The sequence below is a fragment of the Microcaecilia unicolor genome, unplaced genomic scaffold, assembly GCF_901765095.1.
Source record: "Microcaecilia unicolor unplaced genomic scaffold, aMicUni1.1, whole genome shotgun sequence".
NCBI lineage: Eukaryota > Metazoa > Chordata > Amphibia > Gymnophiona > Siphonopidae > Microcaecilia > Microcaecilia unicolor.
The window spans coordinates 23,480-46,799 of record NW_021963491.1 but is presented as its reverse complement, the minus strand read 5'-3'; the positions used below and the strand labels follow the sequence as shown (position 1 = coordinate 46,799).

The 23,320-nt window shown below is 44.4% G+C and overlaps 1 protein-coding gene across 1 annotated transcript in view; it reads right to left on the bottom strand.

The window, feature by feature from the left end:
• Positions 1–295: 295 nt before the first annotated feature.
• Positions 296–23,320, bottom strand: part of LOC115459362 (disintegrin and metalloproteinase domain-containing protein 9-like) — a gene marked incomplete at its 5' end in the record, with an annotated part of 45,652 nt that continues 22,627 nt past the window's right edge. Inside the window, 7 exons of the mRNA XM_030189200.1 lie at positions 296–413; positions 1,749–1,801; positions 3,097–3,163; positions 9,119–9,245; positions 14,322–14,427; positions 20,309–20,389; positions 21,018–21,189. Coding sequence (XP_030045060.1) covers positions 296–413; positions 1,749–1,801; positions 3,097–3,163; positions 9,119–9,245; positions 14,322–14,427; positions 20,309–20,389; positions 21,018–21,189 — 724 coding nt within the window. The remainder of the gene's footprint in view (positions 414–1,748; positions 1,802–3,096; positions 3,164–9,118; positions 9,246–14,321; positions 14,428–20,308; positions 20,390–21,017; positions 21,190–23,320) is intronic.

The following is a 23,320-nucleotide window of genomic DNA, read 5'->3' as shown; positions in this document are numbered from 1 at the left end:
GAGGAAAGGAGAGAGGAAGTGAGAAAATGCCTGGAGGGACAGGGAGAGAATATCTGGAGGGTAGGAGAGAGGGAGAAGTGGGGAAATGCCTGGAGGGATAGGAAGAGAGGGAAGGAGAGAGGAAGAAGGGGAGAAGAATATCTGGAGGAAAGGAGAGAGGAAGAAGTTAGAAAATGCCTGGAGGGACAGGGAGAGAATATCTGGAGGGTAGGAGTGAGGGACCATAGGAAAGTGAGAAATTCACAGATGTATATAAGGCTCCCAGTCAGGTGCTCACTGCAGTTGTTATGTGGAATCAGACGGCCCTTTGTGGGAGCCAGGCAGGATATGGAGGAATGGGAGGTTTCAGTGGGAAGCCCGAGGGCTGAGGAGGTCTTTGAGGCAGTGCTGATGTTCCAGACGGCCCATTATTCCTGCAGATGTAAAACAAATGGATTCAAACCTTCACCAACACACAGTAAAACCTATTAAGATAGCACAGGGGCCTATGCACTAAAATTCACATTTTAAAAGGTTTCAGCATGTGATTTGCTAAAGATTTTACATTCATGCTAACTTGGACTTAATGCACTCACTATATATTTGCCCACCATATACGGTCTTGGACATCAACACAAAAAGTAACCTAGCTGCTGGGAAATCGACCATGCTAAATGGCTTAACATTAAGGGGCCAATTAGCAAAGAGATTATCCCCCCCCCCCCCCAAAATAAACGATACCACTTCCTGCTCCATAGTCTCCACACATGCACTGTCACAGGACAAGAACAGAAATTGCTCCACGGTTAATTTACCCCCTTCCTACAAGAATTATGTAGCCCCTTCTTCAGGTAAACCCCCTGTGCATTCTCTCTTTCCACATAAGAATGATACATAGATCCCCTGGGGCAAATCCCCATCCCCATTGCATTTTTCATTATTTAATCGGACTAAGCGCCTTTTCAAAAGAAACATTTGGCAAGATAAGTGATGATTTTACTTTTTTGATAAAACAAAGCAAATAAAAATTCTATATAAGCAAAAAATTGAGGGTTTTTTCAAGTCTATGATGACTTTTTCTACAGGCTATAAAATGAACACTTAGGTGTATACAATATAGCTGTAGCGGTTGAGACTTTTCCCTCATAGACAAACAACTCTGCTTTATACACATTGAGATCTTCTAGTATGACCCCATTTCAACACTTAATTTCATGTGACCGCAGATGATGAAAACAAAACAGCAGACCACACTCACCTCCTCAACTGCTTCCTCCTGCTGCCACTTACCCAAAGCAGCGGGTCTGCTCCAGCAATCGCTTCTGCCCGATACGTTCCTGCCCTCCCCTTTACCCTACCAGGGATGCAGAAGGTTAGAGGCCAGGTTTTCAGGATATCCCTAAAGAATATGCATAAGATAGATCTGAATGGTTACTACTTCCACTGTATTCAAATCTCTCTCATGTGTTTCCATTAGGGATATCCTGAAATCCCTGCCTTAAGTGGTGAGGTCTTGCTTTCCTGTTTCTGCCTTCTCATCTGCCAGTGTGTTCTTGACCCCCTTCTCTTCCACAGTCATCGCCTACCTTCCCCTTTCCCTCTGCCTGATGCACTGAGCTCCTGCCCTCCTCTCCTTCATGTGCTGAGCTCCAGGCCATCCCTCTTGCCGTGAGCGCCTGCCCTGACCTTGCAGAGCTCCGGTCTAGAAGAAGGATGTAATATTGGATCCAGAATCCCGGAGGACAGGTTCAAAGATTTCAGTTACAAACCTTGGAGTTGGGAAATACGATACTGTAAACATGCCGGGATTGAATGCTTCACCCTAGAGGTAAATTAAACAAAAGAATATCCTTAAATTAAACATTCTATTCAGCATGATTTTACACAAACTTTTTAAATAAATAAGTTTTGATCTGTTTACGGAACAAGTTATAGGAGATTTTAGATGTCAAGAGACCTTTAATAGCCTTGTCCAAGCGAACCACTTGATATGAGAAGGAAGTGTCTATTAATTTGATCCTTCTCATACTTTTTACAGAAGGAAAGGTAAAAAGTACTAATGTTCTGGTAGCTCTGGTTTTTTTTTTTAATGAGATGGTTCAATAAATAAAGTAGGGATAAACTATATAATTTTGCAGATAAGGCAAGAAAATTTAAACAGGATCCTGGTTTGCACAGGAAACCAATGGAGCTTTACGTAATAGCATGATCCAGTATCAAATTATTTGAAAGAGAAGATCAAACGTAATGCTACATTCTATATAGTGAGAAGCTTCTTCAATAGAGTGGAAGAGTGGCCTAGTGGTTAGGGTGGTGGACTTTGGTTCTGAGGAACTGAGTTTGATTCCCACTTCAGGCACAGGCAGCTCCTTGTGACTCTGGGCAAGTCACTTAACCCTCCATCGCCTGCCATGAGTGGGAAAGTGCGGGGTACAAATGTAACAAAAATAAAATAAATATACGTTTGGAGACTCCCAAATAAACGATATTACAGTAATCAAGCAAACTCAAAATTAAAGCCTGAACAAGTGATCTTGATCAAAATATTTCTGAATTTGACGCAAATTGCGCAACAGAAAGATAGATCTTTGAGTGTTAATTTGCTCCTCTAAAGATAATTTATTATCCAACCATACCCCCCAAAATCTTAATGGATGAAGAAAACAGGTACTGGGTCTTATTATATATCATTATACTCATTTCATCCATATCAGAACTTCAGCTGATTGACATAAACTTTGTTTTGTCTGAATTTAATTTGAGCTTATGCTTTAGCATTCAATGTTCTATTTCTTTTAAGATGTTTTGAAATAGCTCTAAGTGTGAAGCAACTAAAAAACTAATGGGGACCATAACCGTAATATCATCAGCATAGCTGGAAAGATAGACTCCCAACTTTTCTAAAACGATAAGAGTTGGGCTGAAGAAAGAGAAGCAGAGAAGTCAGGGAGAGGGAATCTGGGACCCAGTGCTTCTGCTTCCATCCAATCATAGGAGCTGGCTCTGTGGGTACTTGAGCACCCCTCAATATTGAGAAAATTCCTTGTATGCATCCAGGGAGGGGTTATTTCCATTGGACTTAGCACCCCCAATAATTTTGAAAAGTTGGCTCCTTACCTGACCCGTTGATGCAGAGCTCCTGACAGCCTGATTATTCTGTACCCTGGGCTGCACCGGCTCAGACCTGAGGGGAAAAAAAGTTGTGATCACGCATCGGATGCCAGGCGTCCACAGTCTGTTCAGAGAGCAAAGCAGAGGGAAGTAAGGACTGCCATCGCACGAAGGGAGCACATGGCCATGGCTTCCATTTTGTTCATTTTGGTAGGCTGTTTGGTTTCAGGAATAAGCCCATGCTGTGGTCGAAATAGTGTGCTTATTTCTAGGGCTGCATTTCGTTTAAAATTTTAATCGCAGTTAATCACGTGATTAAACAAGATATCTTTATTTTTGTTTCCAGAGCAGCTTCTTGTGACTCTGGGCAAGTCACTTAACCCTCCATTGCCCAGAGTCACAAGGAGGAGGAGGAGGGAAAAAGAAATATGTAACTTAATCGCGCAATTTATCTCAATTACAAATTGTTTGGGGAGAGAAGTATCTGAGCAGGGAGTTATCTAGATATTACGAGTTAGCTTTCTGGGTGACACCTAATGTGGGGCTTCATGAGATCCAGTTTAGAATACTGCCTAATGCGTATATCACTGGCTAAGAAGGTAATATTACAGCATTGGATAAGTCAGATCCCTCCGCCTATAGAACAATGGGATGGGCATATGCGCCAGATGGCGGATTGGGAGAGAAGGCGGACAGCTGATTTGGGGCGCAGGTCAGCCAGAGAGTACAGAGGCTTGTGGTTACATAGTTTGGAGTCCATGCCCAATATGGACACAGTGAGTAAACATGATAGAAGTTCTGTTGCCGGATCTAGTTCTGTGTGTGTTTGAGTCCTGGACATGGGGAGGGGTCAGGGAAGGGGAGGGAAGAAGGGGGGGCTGGTTAAAGGGGGAGGGAGGTAAGAAAATGAGAAAAATGCGAGTGGGAGTTAAGAGCCAAGACATGGGTTCTAGATATATTGTTATAAATGGTATGGATTTTTTGAGCACATATGTCCTGGTGGTGATAAATTGTTCATGCTGAATTGCTCTGCTCATTATCAATAAAAAGATTATTCCAAAAAAAAAGAAAAAGAAATATAGCCCTAAAAAAATTAAACAATAAAAAGTAATCCTACTATATAAATGAAGAGTGACCGACGTGCCGCGCATGTGCAGAACAGCGCAGCACATCACACCTCTCTCCCGTGCCTCCATTCCTGCTGCGGGGATATGCGGGGAAAGTACGAGCAGTTCTTACAGCTCTCTCCCGACTACACCCACCTCACTGCCGCTACCACCCAGTACCTACGCCACCGCTGATAAAATGCACCCAGTACCTCTGACGCTGGCATGCTGTTCTGCGCCCCGGTGAAGCATTGCTCCCGCTGTGGCAAGCGGAAGAACGCAGCGGGAGTGTGTGGTGCAAGTTGCTTTGATGTGTGGTGGCTTCGGCAAGCCCGGAACTTTCCCGTGCATTGGAGCTCAGCAGCAGCGCCATGTTTGATGCATCGGGTGACGCGCGGCTCTCGGTCCCTTTAGAGAGTGAGGGCATAAATCGAGAGGGAGGGGTCCTGACACCAGAGAGAGAGATGGGGGGGGGGGGTCCTGACACCAGAGAGGGAGGGAGAGAAGGAGGTCCTGACACCAGGGAGGGGGGTCCTCACACCAGAGAGGGAGGGGGGAGAGGGAGGTCCTGACACCAGAGAGGGAGGGAAAGAGGGAGGTCCTGACACCAGAGAGGGAGGGGGTGAGGGAGGTCCTGACACCGGGGGGGCGGGGGGCGGGGGGGCGTCCTCACACCAGAGAGGGAGGGGGGAGGTATCTCTGTGACACACACACTCACACACTCTCTCACACAGTCAGTGTCTTTCTCTCACTCTCACACACTGTCTCTCACATTGTATCATATTCACTCTCTAAGTGTCACAGTCACTCTCACACACTCTCTCTGTCTCATACACTCTAGGTCTCACAGAAAGTCTGTGTATTGCACACATACTCTCACACTCTGTCTCACACACTCTGTCACACACACTGTATCTGTGTGAAACACACTCTCTCTCTCTCTCACACTCACTGAGTCTCACATACGCACTCGCACACACTCATTCTCACACACACACTCTCTGTCTGACAAACACACTCGCACCCAGTCTCACTCTCTCTCTATCACACACACACACTCGCACATTCACTCTCTCTCTTTCACACAGTCACTCTCACACACACTCTCTCAAACATACACACTCCGAGGAACTCTCATTTCTTGGTTTGGCTATTTCATTACATTTTTCACAACAAAAATGTCACCCATTTTAACGGGCTTTACGACTAGTGAAAAGATAAGAAATAAAAAGTACAAATTAACAAATTACAAATTAAGGTGTCCTTTTACTGAGGTGCACTGAAAAATGGCTTGTGGTAGTGTAGGTGTGTGTTTTGGTTGCACACATAATCATTTTTCAGCGCACCTGTAAAAAAAATGCCGAAAATAGATGTGCAGCAAAATGAAAATTGGCACGCATCCATTTTGGGTCTGAGACCTTCCCACCAGCCACTGATTTAGCGATAAAGTCTCAGACATTAACTGGGTGGTAATGGTCAACGAATGTTCAAATGCTGATTACTGTCCGCTTGCCAGCAAAGAAAAATAATTCCTGATGCACGTAGTGGACGCACGTGAAAATTGAAATTACCGCCCAGGCCACGCACATTGGGCTTGCGTAGGCGCTTACACGGCTTAGAAAAAGTGCCCCTAAAGAACAGAAACAGCATTCAGACTACTATAAACAACCTTACAGGTTTCACAGCCTACTTTGGAAATACAGCCCTACTTATTTCCAAAAGAAAACAATTGTTCTTTCATTTTGTGCCCATTAGTTTTGAAATGAAATGAAACATGCCTTTTTGTAGTACATAAGAAGAGCCATATTGGATCAGAGCGATGGTCCATCTAGCCCACTATCCTGTTTCCAACAGTGGCCAATCCAGATCCTTGTGGAAACAAGCTTGATTACACCTTCATTTGAAGATCGAAGAAGTGGATCTCATAGATTATCCTAGTTATTGCCTGATTTCACATCTTCTTTTCATTTCCAAATTATCTCTTCAACTCTCTAACTTCCTAGATAAATCCAATACCCTCATCCCCAACTACTACTACTACTACTTAACATTTCTAGAGCGCTACTAGGGTTATGCAGCGCTGTACAAATTAACAAAGAAGGACAGTCCCTGCTCAAAGGAGCTTACAATCTAAAGAACGAAATGTCAAGGTGGGGCAGTCTAGATTTCTTGGGTAGAGGTGTAGAGGTTAGGTGCCGAAGGCGACCTTGAAGAGGTGGGCTTTGAGCAAGGATTTGAAGATGGGTAGGGAGGGGGCCTGGCATATGGGCTCAGGGAGTTTGTTCCAAGCATGGAGAAAGGGCGGAGCCTGGAGTTGGCAGTGGTGGAGAAGGGTACTGAAAGGAGGGATGTGTCTTGGGAGCGGAGGTTACGGGAAGGAACGTAAGGGGAGATGAGGGTAGAGAGGTAATGAGGGGCTGCAGACTGAGTGCATTTGTAGGTAAGAAGGAGAAGCTTGAACTGTATGCGGTACCTGATCGGAAGCCAGTGAAGTGACTTGAGGAGAGGGGTGATATGAGTATATCGGTCTAGGCGGAAGATAAGATGTGCAGCCGAGTTCTGAACGGACTGAAGGGGGGATAGATGGCTAAGTGGGAGGCCAGTGAGGAGTAGGTTGCAGTAGTCAAGGCGAGAGGTAATGAGAGAGTGAATGAGAGTTCGGGTGGTGTGCTCAGAGAGGAAAGGGCGAATTTTGCTAATGTTATAGAGGAAGAAGCGACAGGTCTTGGCTATCTGCTGGATATGCGCAGAGAAGGAGAGGGAGGAGTCGAAGATGACACTGAGGTTGCGGGCAGATGAGACGGGGATGATGTAGTAGTGACACTGTCTATCCTACCAAATATTGTCGTCGTTTTCTGAATTTTCAGTTTTTAGCTTGTAAACCACCTAGACCTGCAAGTTAGCTTGGGCAGTATTAGTAAATGCAACTATAACCTAACTTATTCTCATCATAGTGTTGAAACAAAACTCCTTTGCTGCCACCCAATATCCTGTCTGTAGCCATAAAAGTTATCCTCAGGAAATGCTCAAGGGTGAGATGTAAAATGCAGCAGTATTGATAAGACTTATCAAGAGAGACTCAGAAGAGGCGTAAAGCCTTTTTGGCTTTACGCACAAGAACTGTGGCAATAGGAGCTACCTTCCTGTTGAAATTTCCTTGTGTATGTAGAATAGTGTTTCAATCTAAACAGTTTCAATTTTTTGACCCCAAACAGCTAGAGGAATTTCTAATCAGTAGGGAAGAGGTTAATGTAGCGGTTTAATCCCATATGTACACTGTTTAACAGCCTTGGAGTGAATCACTCGGGACGTGACGCTTCATTATTATAATTTACAATGTATGTTTATTTCCTTTAGATTATATTATTAATCTTACATCTTGGATTGATTTCTTATTCTTGTGGTCGATAACTATTTGAAACTTAAAAAAATATTTGCTTGTCTATATAATTTTTATTTCCAAATTGTGTAGTATCATTCATAAATGTGAAATTATGTTTGTTAAAAAGCTTAATAAAGATAAAGTTTTTAAAAAATGCAGCAGTATTGCTCCATTACAGTGGAGAGTGAAATCAGAGATGTTTAGCAGTCTAATGTCCATAGAAATGAAAAATATCCCTGGAGGAGTAGCCTAGGTGTATAGGTGGTATATAAATTTAAAAATAAATCAATAAATAAATAACACAGCCCTCTGGAGGGAAACCAAGGCTGGGCGGGACTGGAGAGAGAGTCAGAGTAAAGAAGTACTTGGCCCACTGTTAGGTAAAATTCTTCTGTTATTTCCAGCTGCCATTCTTCAGTATATAGTCGTACAGCTCCAGATGGGGTACCTGTAGTGCAGTGAATAGGTCATGCAAGGCAGAGCCCACTCGTGGTCAGTGGTGAGAGGCTGCAGGAGCAAGTCACAATTTCATGGGTTCAGCAACATAGCTCCGAAAAAGGTAAACGAACCTCCATTTTCAAAGCTCTCCCGTTGAAGAAACGGTAAGTGTCCTGTAGTGATTGAGGTCAGCCTCGCTCGGCTTAAGGTGTGCAGGAGCCACCATGTGGGGAAGAAGGAACAGTTGTCAACTTCAAGAAGGAAAGAGGAAACGGGCTCACCAGCACTTCCAGTGATCCATATCAAACCCATTTCAGCCAAGACATCGTGTGCCAGTGCAGTCAGTGTAGAAGGATGGATTTGGATAGAAAGTTGAGCTAAGCGGCCATTTTGCTCAGAATGCAACCTTCACCTCGACCTCTTATATGATTAAACTGCATTGGCTCCCTGGGTCTATTTTAAATTAGGAGTTACAGTTTTTAAAATATTGTATGGTGAGGCCCCTCTTTATATGGTGGGTATAGTTAATTTACTGCTAGGGCGTAAATTGGGTCGTTTGCACGAGCAACTTTTTAAAATCTTATTTCCTCAGTGCGAAAGAATAAGTCTATTCTTGACCCCTACTTGACTGTTTGTCCATTAGATTGTAAGCTCCTTTGAGCAGGGACTGTCCTTCTATGTTAAATTGTACAGCGCTGCGTAACCCTAGTAGCGCTTTAGAAATGTTAAGTAGTAGTAGTACTATTAGATTTTATCTACTTCTCTTTCTTATCAGGCTACAACCTTTTGGAACACTTTGCCCCTCGATCTTAGAATGACAAGAAATTATCAGCTTTTCAGGATGTCGCATAAGACCTTTTTATTAGTCTCTAACTGAGCTATTAGTTTAACTTTTGTATTGTGTTAGTGATATTACCTTGTACATTTGTTATTTATAGTTGAGTGTATTATTTGAACAATGGGTTCTTATCTCAAGTATTGTAATCCGCAGCGAACTATTCTGGTATCTGCGGGCTATAAGTCCTGTATTATAATAATAATAACAATACATAAGCTGGAAGGAGGCAGGGATAGAATTCCACTTGCAGACTCTGTACTGTACCTGTACTTTTTCCTCCTACAAAACCTCTTCCTCAGGGCATCTCGCTTCACAAAGCAGACAATCAGCACAATCAGGAGAGGCAGCACCAGCAGGAAAAAGATCAGCAGGCCATCTCGCAAGGAGGTATCTGTGCAAGAAAAAAAAATAAAAATAAACAAGCCAAAACCATCATACTTGGAGGGGCATAATTGAACGAAAACGCCTATCTCCATGGGCGTTTATCTCCGAGAACGGGTCCGTGAAGGGGTGGACCCAACCGTATTTTGGGAAAAAATAGACGCCCATGTTTTATTCAACAATGTGTGAGCTGGGCGTTTTTGTTTTTCAGCGATAATGAAAGCGCCCAGCTCAAAAACGAATAAATCCAAGGCATTTGTTCGTGGGAGGGGCCAGGATTCATAGTGCACTGGTCCCCCTCACATGCCAGGACATCAACCGGGCACCCTAGGGGTCACTTTTACAAAACCAAAAAAAAAGGTAAAAGAGCTCCCAGGTGCACAGCACCCTTCCCTTGTGTGTTGAGCCCCCCAAATCCCCCTCAAAACCCACTGCCCACAAGTCTACACCATTACTATAGCCCTAAGAGGTGAAGGGGGGCACCTACATGTGGGTACAGTGGGTTTGGGGGGGTTGGACGACTAATAAGCATTAAGCAGCACAATTGTAACAGGTAGGGGGGATGGGCCTGGGTCCACCTGCCTGAAGTCCACTGCACCCCCTAACAACTGCTCCAGGGACCTGCATACTGCTGCCAGGGAGGTGGGTATGACATTTGAGGGTGAAAATAAAAAGTTGTGAAACATCATTTTTTGTGGTGGGAGGGGGTTAGTGACCACTGGGGGAGTCAGGGGAGGTCATCCCCGACTCCCTCTGGTGGTAATCTGGTCATTTAGGGCACTTTTTGGGGCCTTATTCGTGAAAAAACAGGGTCCAGGAAAAGTGTCCTAAATTCTAGCTAAAAACGCATACTTTTTTCCCATTATCGGTGAAATGCGCCCATCTCTGTTCGGCAGATAACCACGCCCCAGTTCCGCCTTCGCCACACCTCTGACACGCCCCCATCAACTTTGTCCGCATCCGCGACAGAGTGCAGTTGAAAACGTCCAAAAATCGGCTTTCGATTATACCGCTTTATTCGTTTTTGTGAGATAAACGTCCATCTCCCGATTTAGGTCGGAACTTGGGCGTTTTTCTCGTTTGATTATAAGCAGGTTAGTATCACAAAGCTTTTGCGACTCGGATTAATTTGCGTAAGTACATCAAGCCCAGCATCCTTTTTCCAACAGTGGCCAATCCAGGTCACAAATACCTGTCAAGATCCCAAAAAAGTACAAAACATTCTATACTGCTTATCCCAGAAATAGTGGATTTTCCCCCAAGTCCATTTAATAATGGTCTATGGGCTTTTCCTTTAGGAAGCCGTCCAAACCTTTTTTAAACTCTGCTAAGCTAACCGCCTTTACCACATTCTCTGGCAACGAATTCCAGAGTTTAATTACACACTGAGTAAAGAAACATTTTCAGTGATTCATTTTAAATTTACTACTTTGTATCTTCATTCGATGCCCCCTAGTATTTTTGGAAAGCGTAAACAAACACTTCACGTCTACCGGTTCAACTCCACTCATTATTTTATAGACCTCTATCATATCTCCCCTCAGCCGCCTTTTCTCCAAGCTGAAGAGCCCCAGCCGCTTAGCCGCATAGTTCTATAGAATTAAGTACTGGTACTAGTGATAGGAAAGAGGGGTTCACACTGTGGTGTTTAGCCTGAATTAATTATCAGAGAGGAGAGGTATCGCAGTTTGGTATTCATGGTCTAGATTATCGGGGAGGAGGCTATCCCAAGGTGTCCATGAGCCAGAATAATTATCAGGACAGAGCAGTGATTCTTAATCCAGTCCTTGGGACATACCTGGCCAGTCAGGTTTTCAGGATATCCACAATAAATATGCATGAGAGAAATTTGCATATAATGGAGGTAATGCATGCAAATTTATCTCATGCATATCCACTGTGGATATCCTGAAAACCTGAGGAAGGACCTAGCAAAACCTGATGAATGGTCCAGAGTTTGTCAGCTAAGATTTTTAAAATGTAGGGTCATGTTTTGGGGCTGCAAAAACCCGAGGGAACAGTACAGTGTAGAGGGTGAGGAACTTCTGTGCATGAAAGAGGAGCAGGACTTGGGTGTGATTGTATGTGATGATCTCAAGGTGCCCAAATAGGTAGAAAAGGTAACGGAGAAAGCTAGAAGGATACTTGGGTGCATAGAGAGAGGAATGGCCAGTAGGAAAAAGGAGGTGATGATGCCCCTGTATAAGACTCTGGTGTGACCTCATTTACAATATTGTGTACAATTCTGGAGACCAAACCTTCAGAAAATATAAACAGGATGGAGTCGGCCCAGAGGTCAGCTACTAAAATGGTCAGTGGTCTTCGTAATAACCTATTGAATGAGAGGGCACAGGATGAAGGTGAAAGGGAATAGAATTAGAAGTAACCTGAGGAAATACTTCTTCACGGAAAGGGTGGTGAATTCATGGAACGGCCTCCTACTGGAGGTGGTGGAGATGAAAACTGTACCTGAATTCAAGGAAGCTTGGGACAAGTACATAGGATCTCTAAGGGAGTGATAGGGATAGTAGATGGTATGGATGGACAGACTAGATGGGCCATATGGAGGGGCATAATCGAACGATAACGCCTATCTCCATGGGCGTTTATCTCCGAGAACGGGTCCGTGAAGGGGCGGAGCCAACCGTATTTTCGAAAAAAATAGACGCCCATATGTTATTCGCTACTTTGTGAGCTGGGCGTTTTTGTTATTCAGTGATAATGGAAAATGAAAGCGCCCAGCTCAAAAACGAATACATCCAAGGCATTTGTTCGTGGGAGGGGCCATGATTCGTAGTGCACTAGTCCCCCTCACATGCCAGAACACCAACCGGGCACCCTAGGGGGCACTTTTACAAAACAAAAAAAAAAGGTAAAAGAGCTCCCAGGTGCATAGCACCCTTCCCTTGTGTGTTGAGCCTCCCAAATCCCCCTCAAAACCCACTGCCCACAAGTCTACACCATTACTATAGCCCTAAGGGGTGAAGGGGGGGCACCTACATGTGGGTACAGTGGGTTTGGGGGGGTTGGACGACTAACGCATTAAGCAGCACAATTGTAACAGGTAGGGGGGGGATGGGCCTGGGTCCACCTGCCTGAAGTCCACTGCACCCCCTAACAACTGCTCCAGTAACCTGCATACTGCTGCCAGGGAGGTAGGTATGACATTTGAGGGTGAAAAGAAAAAGTTGTGAAACGTCATATTTTGTGCTGGGAGGGGGTTTGTGACCACTGGGGAAGTCAGGGGAGGTCATCCCCGATTCCCTCCAGTGGTCATCTGGTCATTTAGGGCACTTTTTGGGGCCTTATTCGTGGAAAAACAGGGTCCAGGAAAAGTGCCCTAAATTCTCGCTAAAATCGCATATTTTTCTTCCATTATCGGCGAAAGGGCGCCCATCTCTGTTCGCCCGATAACCACGCCCCAGTTCCGCCTTCGACACGCCTTCGACACGCCCCCGTCAACTTTGTCCGCATCCGCGACGGAGTGCAGTTGAAAGCGTCCCAAATTCGGCTTTTGATTATACCGCGTTATTCGTTTTTGTGAGATAAACGCCCATCTCCCGATTTAGGTTGGAACTTGGGCGTTTTTCTCGTTCGATTATAAGCTGGACGGTCTTTATCTGCCTTCATATTTCTATGTTTATGACTGGCTTGTTGTGTCCTGAGAATGGAGTTGAGAACTCCTGGGATAGAGGTTATCTCAGCTTGGTGTTTCTGGTTTGAAGTAAATATCAGGAAAGAGGACATCATAATTTAACTCAATACACTGAAATCTTCTGCCGGGTGTGTGGCGGTAGCCAAATAAGCAAACAGAATGCTAGGAATTATAAGGAAAGGGATGCAAAATAAGACCAAGAATATTATAATGCCTCTGTATTGCTCTATGGTGCAACCTCACCTTGAGTATTGCGTTCAGTTCTGGTCACTCTATCTCAAAAAAGATATAGTGGAATTAGAAAAGGGTCAAAGAAGAGCGACCGAAATGATAAAGGGGATGGAACTCCTCCCATTTGAGGAAAGGCTAAAGAGGTTATGGTTCTTCAGCTTGGAAAAGAGGCGGCTGAGGTGGATATCGATTTTTCACTCTTTCAAAAAGTACAAAGACCAGGGGACACTCAATGAAATTACATGGAAATACTTTTAAAACAAATAGGAGGAAATATTTTTTCACTCTGGAAGTTTTTGCCGGAGGATGTGGTAACAGTGGTTAGCGTGTCTGGGTTTAAAAAAGGTTTGGACAAGTTCCTGGAGGAAAAGTCCATAGTCTGTTATTGAGATGGACATGGGGGAAGCCACTGCTTGCCCTGGGATTGGTAGAGTGGAATGTTGCTACTATTTGGGTTTCAGCCAGGTACTGGTGACCGGGACTGCCCACTGCTGGAAGCAAGATACTGGGCTAGATGTTTGGTCTGACCCAGAATGGCTATTCTTAGGTTCTTAAGTTACAATAACAAATCACCTCTAACATAGCATACATAATATTAATAACATAGATAATAAAAAAACATCCAATAAGGATTATTTAGCAACAAGAAATTTCTGAAATAAGAAAGTTTTCAGTTTCCTTTGGAATCTCATACAGTCCCTTCCAATCCCAACAGCCTCCTGTGGCTTTTTGGATGGTTTCACTATTCAACCAATAAGTGTGCCAAGCCTCAATCTGGAGTCACCAGAGATTTTGACTAGACTCCCATAGGAATCCCAATGCAACTTCTTCCATCCCTGTGGGAATCCCTGAGTCCTCATTCCCGTGCAGCTCGTGAGTACCGGCATCTTTTTCCTAGAAACCAAAAGCAGGGTACTCCGAGACATCAGCTGTCTCAGGCATTAAGTGATATAGAGCCCTTGAACATAACGGTCACTGTCTCCTAACCTCTGTCTATCCCTCACACCCCTCTTCTCTGAGCTATACAGCCTATTTAAACCTAGTGTAGCTACACCATTTCCCCCCCTAAGCCAATGCAGAGGGAAACGCTGCAAAGCTTCTCAGATACGTTACATTACTGCAGTAAAAAGGTGTCAATTACACTTGGTTCTTGTGAACATAAAGGGAACAGTAGGGGAAATAAAGAAAGACAATAATTACCTATACAAGTAGGGCCACTGTCCACACTTCCTCCACAGCCTGATCTGTCACAAGATGGTGGCGCCCAGCCAGGGTCACAATGACAGTTTCCATTGTTATTGCAAATCTAAATAATACAATACAGAGTGTTTTACTGAGAGCAAACCCGCCCCCCCCCCCCCCACACACACACACACAAACCCTTCCTCACTGACAGGGACACAATGACACAGTTCACATCGCCCAAGGGGTGCCAATTCCAGAGAATCTGGTAGTCCTTGTAGGGTGCCTGTGTAACCCATGGTCTGTTAAGAACATGATCGAGTGGGCCCACGGGTAGCTGCTCATTAGGGGAGTGACCGGAAGACCCGGGAGGAGATCAAAGGATATATAAGGGAAACCTTGCGGGAAGGATTTTGACTCTGGTTCTGTCTCTTGATAAAGTAACCAGCTCTGGGTGTGCGAGTTCGGTGTTACTGATAGTCCCCCTACCAGATGACCCATTGCAAGAGAAGGGGAAGTCCAGTAACATTGTGACCAGTGGATAGATTATCCGGGCAGTAAGCTGTTATATGCATCAGTCATTAGAGGAGCTAGAAACTCGGTGGATTGGGGAGTCCGGCCATAACCGGGGCTCAGGTGGGCTCAGGTAAAATTGCAGTGTACACCTGGCTGATAGCAAGACCTTCAGGGTGGCAGCCCGAAGGGAGTATGCACTTACTGGGAGTCTAGCCCGGATGGTATTGAAGTACATAGGGAATGTGAAATCCACTCTGGGTCCTAACTGAGCTGCAGGACAGGCATGAGGCGTTAAGCACGTGTATTAACCAGGAAATGTATTATTGCTTATCATCACCTGGAAAGCAATTTTGAATTATAATTGAACTGTATGAAGACCAATGCAGTGGAAACCATCAGTTAAGAAGTTAATAAATGTTCCAGTTCTTTTAATCCTTTGGGTATCGTCTGGTTCCTGAGTGGATTAGCTGACGGGACCATAGTAACATAGTAGATGACAGCAGAGAAAGACCTGTACGGTCCATCCAGTCTGCCCAACACGATAAACTCGTATATGCTACTTTATATGTATACCTGACCTTGATTTGTCCTTGCCATTTTCAGGGCACAGACTGTAGAAGTCTGCCCAACACTTTCCAAGGACCATCTTCCGTAATCTGGTACAATCATTGGTACTCAGTCATCTAGACTAGTGCAATGCACTTTACGCCGGGTGCAAAGAGCAAATACTCAAAAAACTCCAGACTGCCCAGAACACTGCAGCTAGACTCATATTCGGAAAACCAAAATATGAAAGTGCTAAACCCCTACGAGAGAAGCTACACTGGCTCCCACTCAAAGAACACATCGCGTTCAAGGTATGCACCCTAATTCACAAAATCATCCATGGCGCTGCTCCAGTCTACATGTCAAACCTGATAGACTTACCACCCAGAAATGCTAAAAAATCATCTCGCACATTCCTTAATCTTCATTTCCCCAACTGCAAAGGCTTAAAATACAAGCTAATGCACGTATCAACCTTTTCCTATATGAGCACACAATTCTGGAATGCGCTGCCACGCAACCTAAAAACGATCTATGAACTAGCCAGCTTCCGCAAACTATTGAAGACCCATCTCTTCAACAAGAGATCAAGACATGTGAAATTCCCCACATGCATCTAGAACTGTCTTATAATGTTTATCTTGTTATATTGCTACTATGCTTTATCATTATCATGTAACCCAAAATCCTTCTGTAATGCCAAATGTCTATACTGTCCTATTTCCACTATTCATGATGTATTGTAAGCCACATTGAGCCTGCAATAAATTTGCTTCCCAATTACCTGGTGTTGCCACCCAATCTCCGCTAAGCTTCTGTGGATCCATTCCTTCTGAACAGGATTGCTCTGTGTTTATCCCATGCGTTTTTGAATTCCATTACCATTTTCATCTCCACCACCTCCCGCAGGAGGGCATTCCAAGTATCCACCACTCTCTCTGTGAAAAAATACTTCCTGACATTACTCTTGAGTCTGCCCCCCTTCAACCTCATTTCATGTCCTCTCGTTCTACCTCCTTCCCATCTCCGAAAAAGGTTCATTTGCGGATTAATACCTTTCAAATATTTGAACATCTGTATCATATCACCTTTATTTCTCCTTTCCTTCAGGGTATACATGTTCAGGTCAGTAAGTCTCTCCTCATACGTCTTGTAACGCAAATCCCATATCATTCTCGTAGCTTTTCTTTGCACCGCTTCAATTCTTTTTACATCCTTAGCAAGATACGGCCTCCAAAACTGAACACAATACTCCAGGTGGGGCCTCACCAACGACTTATACAGGGGCATCTACACCTCCTTTCTTCTGCTGGTCACACCTCTCTCTATACAGCCAAGCAACCTTCTAGCTATGGCCACCGCCTTGTCACACTGTTTCGCCGCCTTCAGATCCTCAGATACTATCACCCCAAGATCCCTCTCCCCGTCTGTACATATCAGACTCTCACCGCCTAATACATACATCTCCCGTGGATTTCTACTTCCTAAGTTCATCACTTTGCACTTCTTTGCATTGAATTTTAATTGCCAAACATTAGATCATTCTTCTAGCTTCTGCAGATCTTTTTTCATGTTTTCCACTCCCACCGGGGTGTCCGCTCTGTTACAAATCTGCAAAAAGGTACACTTTCCCTTCTAACCCTTCAGCAATGTCACTCACAAATATATTGAACAGAATCGGCCCCAGCACCGATCGCTGAGGCACTCCACTACTCACCTTTCCCTCATCCGAGTGAATTCCATTAACCACCACCTTCTGGCATCATTCTGTCTGTCATTCAGTTCCTAATCCAGTTCACCACGCTGGGTTCTATCTTCAGCCTGTCAAATTTATTCAAGAACCTCCTGAGAGGAACCGTGTCAAAAGCTTTGCTGAAATCTAAGTAGATTATATCAATCACATGTCCTTGATTCAATTCTCTGGTCACTCAGTCAAAGAATTCAGTGACATTCCTTGGCATGTTGTCTCAGATCTTGCAACTTATTGGCTTCCAGGAAATTCACTATTCATTCCTTCAGCATTGCTTCCATTACTTTTCCAATAACCGAAGCGTGGATTAACGGCCTATAGTTTCCAGCTCCTTCTCTGTCACTACTTTTGTGAAGAGGGACCACATCCACTCTTCTCTAATCCCATGGAACCTCCCCTATCTGCAAGGATTTATTAAACAAATCTTTAAGGGGACCCGTCAGAACCTCTCTGAGCTCCCTCAATATCCTGGGATGGATCTCATCCGGTCCCATGGCTTTGTCCACCTTTAGATTTTCAAGTTGTTCATAAACACTCTTTTCCATGAACGGTGCTATATCTGCTCCATTCTCATATGTACTTTTGCCAGTCAATCGTGGTCCTTCACCAGGATTTTCTTCCTTGAAAGCAGAGGAGAAGTATTTGTTTAGCACATTTGCTTTTTCTTCATCATTCTCTACATAGCGGTTCACAGCATCTTTCAATCTCACAATTCCATTCTTAGTCTTCCTCCTTTCACTAATGTACCTGAAAAATATTTTGTCACCCTTTGTTACACTTCTAGCCATTTGTTCTTCCACTTGCGCTTTCTCCAGACGTATATGTCTCTTGGCTTCTTTCAGTTTCATCCGGTATTCCTCTCTGTGTTTCTCTTGTTGAGTTTTTCTGTATTTCATGAATGCCTTAATTTTCTCAGCCACTTTCCTTATTCTCTCGCTTTTATTTACTCTCCTTACATAAAGGTTTGTGGTCATATTTATAGCTTCTTTCAGCCTGGTCCGTGTTTCGGCACTAAAGCGCCTGCCTCAGGGGTCACAAACAACTTTCTCTGAAAAGAAGCTGATTGGCTTTGATGAATCCTTTTTGTATGCACGTGGTTATATAACAATTTATTCTCTCCGTGGATTAAATTGTTATATAACCACGTGCATACAAAAAGGATTCATCAAAGCCAATCAGCTTCTTTTCAGAGAAAGTTGTTTGTGACCCCTGAGGCAGGCGCTTGAGCGCCGAAACATAGACCTTGAGTATTGTGTTCAATTCTGGTCGCCGCATCTCAAGAAAGATATAGTAGAATTGGAAAAGGTGCAGCGAAGGGCGACTAAAATGATAGCGGGGATGGGACGACTTCCCTATGAAGAAAGACTAAGGAGGCTAGGGCTTTTCAGCTTGGAGAAGAGACGGCTGAGGGGAGACATGATAGAGGTATATAAAATAATGAGTGGAGTGGAACAGGTGGATGTGAAGCGTCTGTTCACGCTTTCCAAAAATACTAGGACTAGGGGGCATGCGATTAAACTACAGTGTAGTAAATTTAAAACAAATCGGAGAAAATGTTTCTTCACCCAACGCATAATTAAACTCTGGAATTCGTTGCTGGAGAACGTGGTGAAGGCGGTTACCTTGGTAGAGTTTAAAAAGGGGTTAGACAGTTTCCTAAAGGACAAGTCCATAAACCGCTACTAAATGGACTTGGGAAAAATCCACAATTCAGGGAATCACATGTATAGAATGTTTGTACATTTGGGAAGCTTGCCAGGTGCCCTTGGCCTGGATTGGCCGCTGTCGTGGACAGAATGCTAGGCTCGATGGACCCTTGCTCTTTTCCCAGTATGGCATTACTTATGTACTTATGTACCGTGTCAGGTCCTTGATATGAATATTCTGAATAAACTGCGCTTTGATATTATCTCCCTATTGATTTGTACATTTGTCAGCCTCTACTTTTGCTGTTTTGTTTTGTTTCTCCGTGGAGGCTACTCCTGTTTTTTTGGATTTTTTCTTTCAGCCTGAACCACTGTCCTTCCACTTCTCGTATGTCTTCCCAGCCCATCAGCTCCTTCCTCAGGTATTCCCCCATTTTACTAAAGTCAGCATGTTTGAAATCCAGGACTTTGAGTTTTGAGTGACTGCCCTCTACTTCAGCTGATATATCAAACCAAACTGTTTGATGGTCACTGCTGCCCAGGTGGGCTCCCACTTGGACATTAGACACACTTTCCCCATTTGTCAGCACCAGATCCAGCATCACTCCCTCCTTCCTGGGTTCTGTCACTATTTGTCTGAGCACAACACTGAAAAACATCCAGGATCTCTCTACTTCTTTCCGATTCTGCAGATGGAACTTTCCAATCCGCATCCAGCAGATTGAAATCTCCCAGCAACAGCACCTCTCTTTTCTTTTCCAACTTTTGGATATCTGTAGCCAAATCTTTATCTAGTTCCTCCAATTGTGTCGGAGGTCTGTAGACAACACCCATGTGGACAGAGGTTCCATCATCTCTTTTTAAGGTGATCCAAATCGCTTCCTCCTTTCCCCAGGTCCCTGTCATTTCAGTCGCTATGATATCATTTCTCACATACAGAGCTAAGTCCTCCAGAGTGAGTTAAGTGATAAAAACCTGCAGAACCTCTGGAGCCCCTTCTAACCCGGGATAGCAGGATCAGGTTACACCTGCTTCAGATCTCACTGCTGCTCCCTGTGACCCTGGAGCAGCCTTACACACCCCCTTCAATAAAGCAGCCACTCATCCAGTGTTTCACACACACAACCTTCCACCCTCTTTCTTTCACACACAACCCTCACTACAGCCAGTGGCGTTCCTAGGGGGGGGCGGTGGGTGCGGTCTGCCCCGGGTGCACGCCTGTCCTCCGTTGGTCCATGCTTCTTCACCTGTTCCGGGGCAGAGAAGAAGCATGGAACAATGGAGGACAGGCGCGCACGGCACCCCCCCCCCCCAGCGGCATGCACCTGGCGGGGGTGGGGTGGGTGGGTTCCTTCGCGGGGGTGCCCTTTTGCCGGGGGGGGGTTCCGCGCTGCATCGGGGGGGGGGGGGCTGCACCCGGGGGGGCGGGGCGCATCGGCGATCCGTCCTGGGTGTCAGCCCCCCCAGGAACGCCACTGACTACAGCCTCACACACCAGCGGTGATACAGCTTTACATCCTGTGACCTCACAGCAGCCTCTTACTTACACCTCGATTGTTGCATTTTTGTGCCACATTACAGCTGTAGCCCAGGGCTGTTGCATTTACACACCGATTATCTACACAGGCCTGTAAGGGAGAAACAGAACATGGTAGATATTTTTAAAATTGTTTCACCATCAATAAATATTCTCTGCCCGACATTCAGTCCGCGGTGGTAAGTAGTGTATGAGCCACTTAAAGCCAGGGGCTGAACTGACCCCGGCTATTGCTAGGGTTGAACAATCGCATCTCAGCGGTCACCCAGAAGCTAACCGGGCACCAGTCGATATTCAGACCAGTGACTGGTTAACTTTAGCGCATAAAACTAGAAGAGCCGTTTTTCTGTCCTAACGTTATGCGGTTACTTAGCTGGTTAGTGGACTGAAAAACCTGCCCTCCCCTACCTAATGCTTAGTTGATGGCTGGTTCACAGCAATATAAAACGACACTAACTGGTTAAGTCTTCTGCATCGTTCAACAGGGTTTAAGAGGGCAGGAGCTTCTTCTACCTGGTTAAACCATTTTGAATATCAGGCAGTTAGTGATTTCAACAGATACAAATCAGAGAATTATCTTCTGTACGTACAAGATAAACAAACATCAAACTGCTTCTTCCGTACCCTGCCATCTGTACGCATCCCAACCCCCGAGGAGTCCATAGTCTGCCCAGACTCTGTCAGCTTCTCCTCATCCTCCACATCTGCATCCTTCCTACCTTGCCCTCTGCACATGGGCTTCCTTGCTGGACCAAACCAGGATCAGGGACATCAGTTCCCAGGTTGAAGTCCACACTAGTGCATTTCATTCCATTGCTAATGAAGGTCGTCACTATGGCATTAAGGCTGTTTTTCACGTTCTCACAGTGGAGTTTTCCACACAGAGTATCCCTGTAAAAAAAACACAAGGGGGCCGATATTCAGACCACTCCCTACATAGTACTATGTAGCACTACTGTGTAGTAACAGACCATATGGCACTGCAGCTCAGAGTCTGACTAATGAAACTTCCTTCCTACAGACATGGTGTAAGATCAGAATGACTTGGCAAGGAAGGTCCCTGCTTGGCTAACACCATAGCTGGGCAGCTGTGACATCTGCATATCCCTTAGCTTCCCTCCGGACCGGCCCAGGATTAGACTGATGGGTTATGCACGCACTCCTTCCAGCAGGTAGAGACTGAGAACTTCTGACTCTAGAGAGCCAATAAGAGCCCTGGCCATGTGAGCCTAGATTCAGTATTCTCAGTCTCCACCTGCTGAAAGGAGTGCGTGCATAACCCATCAGTCTAAAGGGACTAAAGGAAAGCAAATTTCTCCTTGTTTAGTGGAACAATGACTCATGGTGTTGACCCACCAGAATGACGAAAATGGGACAATATTGTGATTCTTCAGATCATAACATCTGAAATAAACAAGACTGTTATGATAGACAATTTGGAGCCTAAGCAACAACATGTCAATAAAGGCAAGGTCAGAATTCACTGGCTTTGCAGTTTGCTGATGCTACATGGCTGTGCAATAAATCCCCATGTCAGTTGATCCAGAACAAGGGGAAGGCGCTTGCTAGCTCCAAGGATTTCTGCTCCATCAGAACTCTATAAACAGCTGGTTCTTCCACCTGATCTGGACTCAGGTTCTATACCAGCCACCCACTCTACACTGCTCTGCTGAGACTCGTCTGGGGATCTTCTGCCTATTACTGATCATCTGATGCCTCGTCTATATTCAGGTTGTATACAGTTGTTTCAGATTAAGAGAAGAGGCCTACCTTAGGGTTTAGTGTGCATTTACTCCGTCCTTTTCCCTGTCCTCTTCCCTTATTTGTCTTTTGGTTTCCTGAGTTTTCTTGCATTCTTATATAATTCTGAATAATTTGCAGTCACTTGTGTTTTCACTTGTAAATATAAAAGGTGTCTTATTTTCTTTTCTATGGTTTTGTTTTATTTCTATTTACTACCTTTAAAAGTGGACTAACATGGCTACCATATCACTTTACTCACTTGTAAATAATCAGTCTTTATTTTTATAACCACTGAGACTTGCTTCATTGATTGTCCGTATAACAGGGCTTTATATTTGGATCATAAGAGAATGTGAGATCGGTTGTTATAAATTCCAGACTGCTAAAAATAATTATGCTAAGAGTTCTAGTTCTCAAATTTCCTCTTCTCAGACTGGGGGCAGGTAATCTGTGTTAGCCTCACGTGGCCACTAGGCTTCAGCTCTGCTAGCCTTTAGTTCACTGTTAAACTGCCAAACATTAGGTATAGCTAATACAGATAATATGTATTATCTGTAATCCCCCAAATATATTGAGGATTGCTAGAACTGAGAGACCCCTCCCTTCAGAGTTACAGGGGGGAGGGAGCGGGTTGGAAAGGGAGAGTGAGAAGGGAGTGTTTATGGGGAAATGTTTGTGGGTTAAGATGGATAGATGTCATCATATAGGATGGAGTTAAAAATGAATAAACGCTGTTGTGAAGAGCATATGATCTTTGGTTGTCTTATTTATTGCATTTGTATCCCACATTTTCCCACCTCTTTGCAGGCTCAGTGTGGCTTACAATACATCGTGAATGATGGAAGTACAATTTGTTACAATTTGATTATGGGTTACATGGTGAGGAATTATGAGAAGACAAAGTGAAGATAACATTATGAGGCAATAAGAACTATAGGGTAGCAACTTGAGGATAACTTCATGAGACATGACACATTTCTAGCTATAAGTGAGGGGTTTCATATGTGGTGAAGGTACGTAAAATGAGAGTGCAAAAGGAAATATTATGAGACATTTCTAACTAACGAAGTGCAAAGGTATAAAATACAAAGTACTGCATGCATCAACCTTCCCTTATAAGAGCACGCACTTCTGGAATACACTACCACGCAACCTGAAAATGACCTACGAACTAACCGACTTCCGCAAACTACTAAAGACTCATCTCTTTGAAAAAATCTATTGCAAGGATCAGAACACATGAATTCCATACACACTAATAGAAATGCATCAATACACT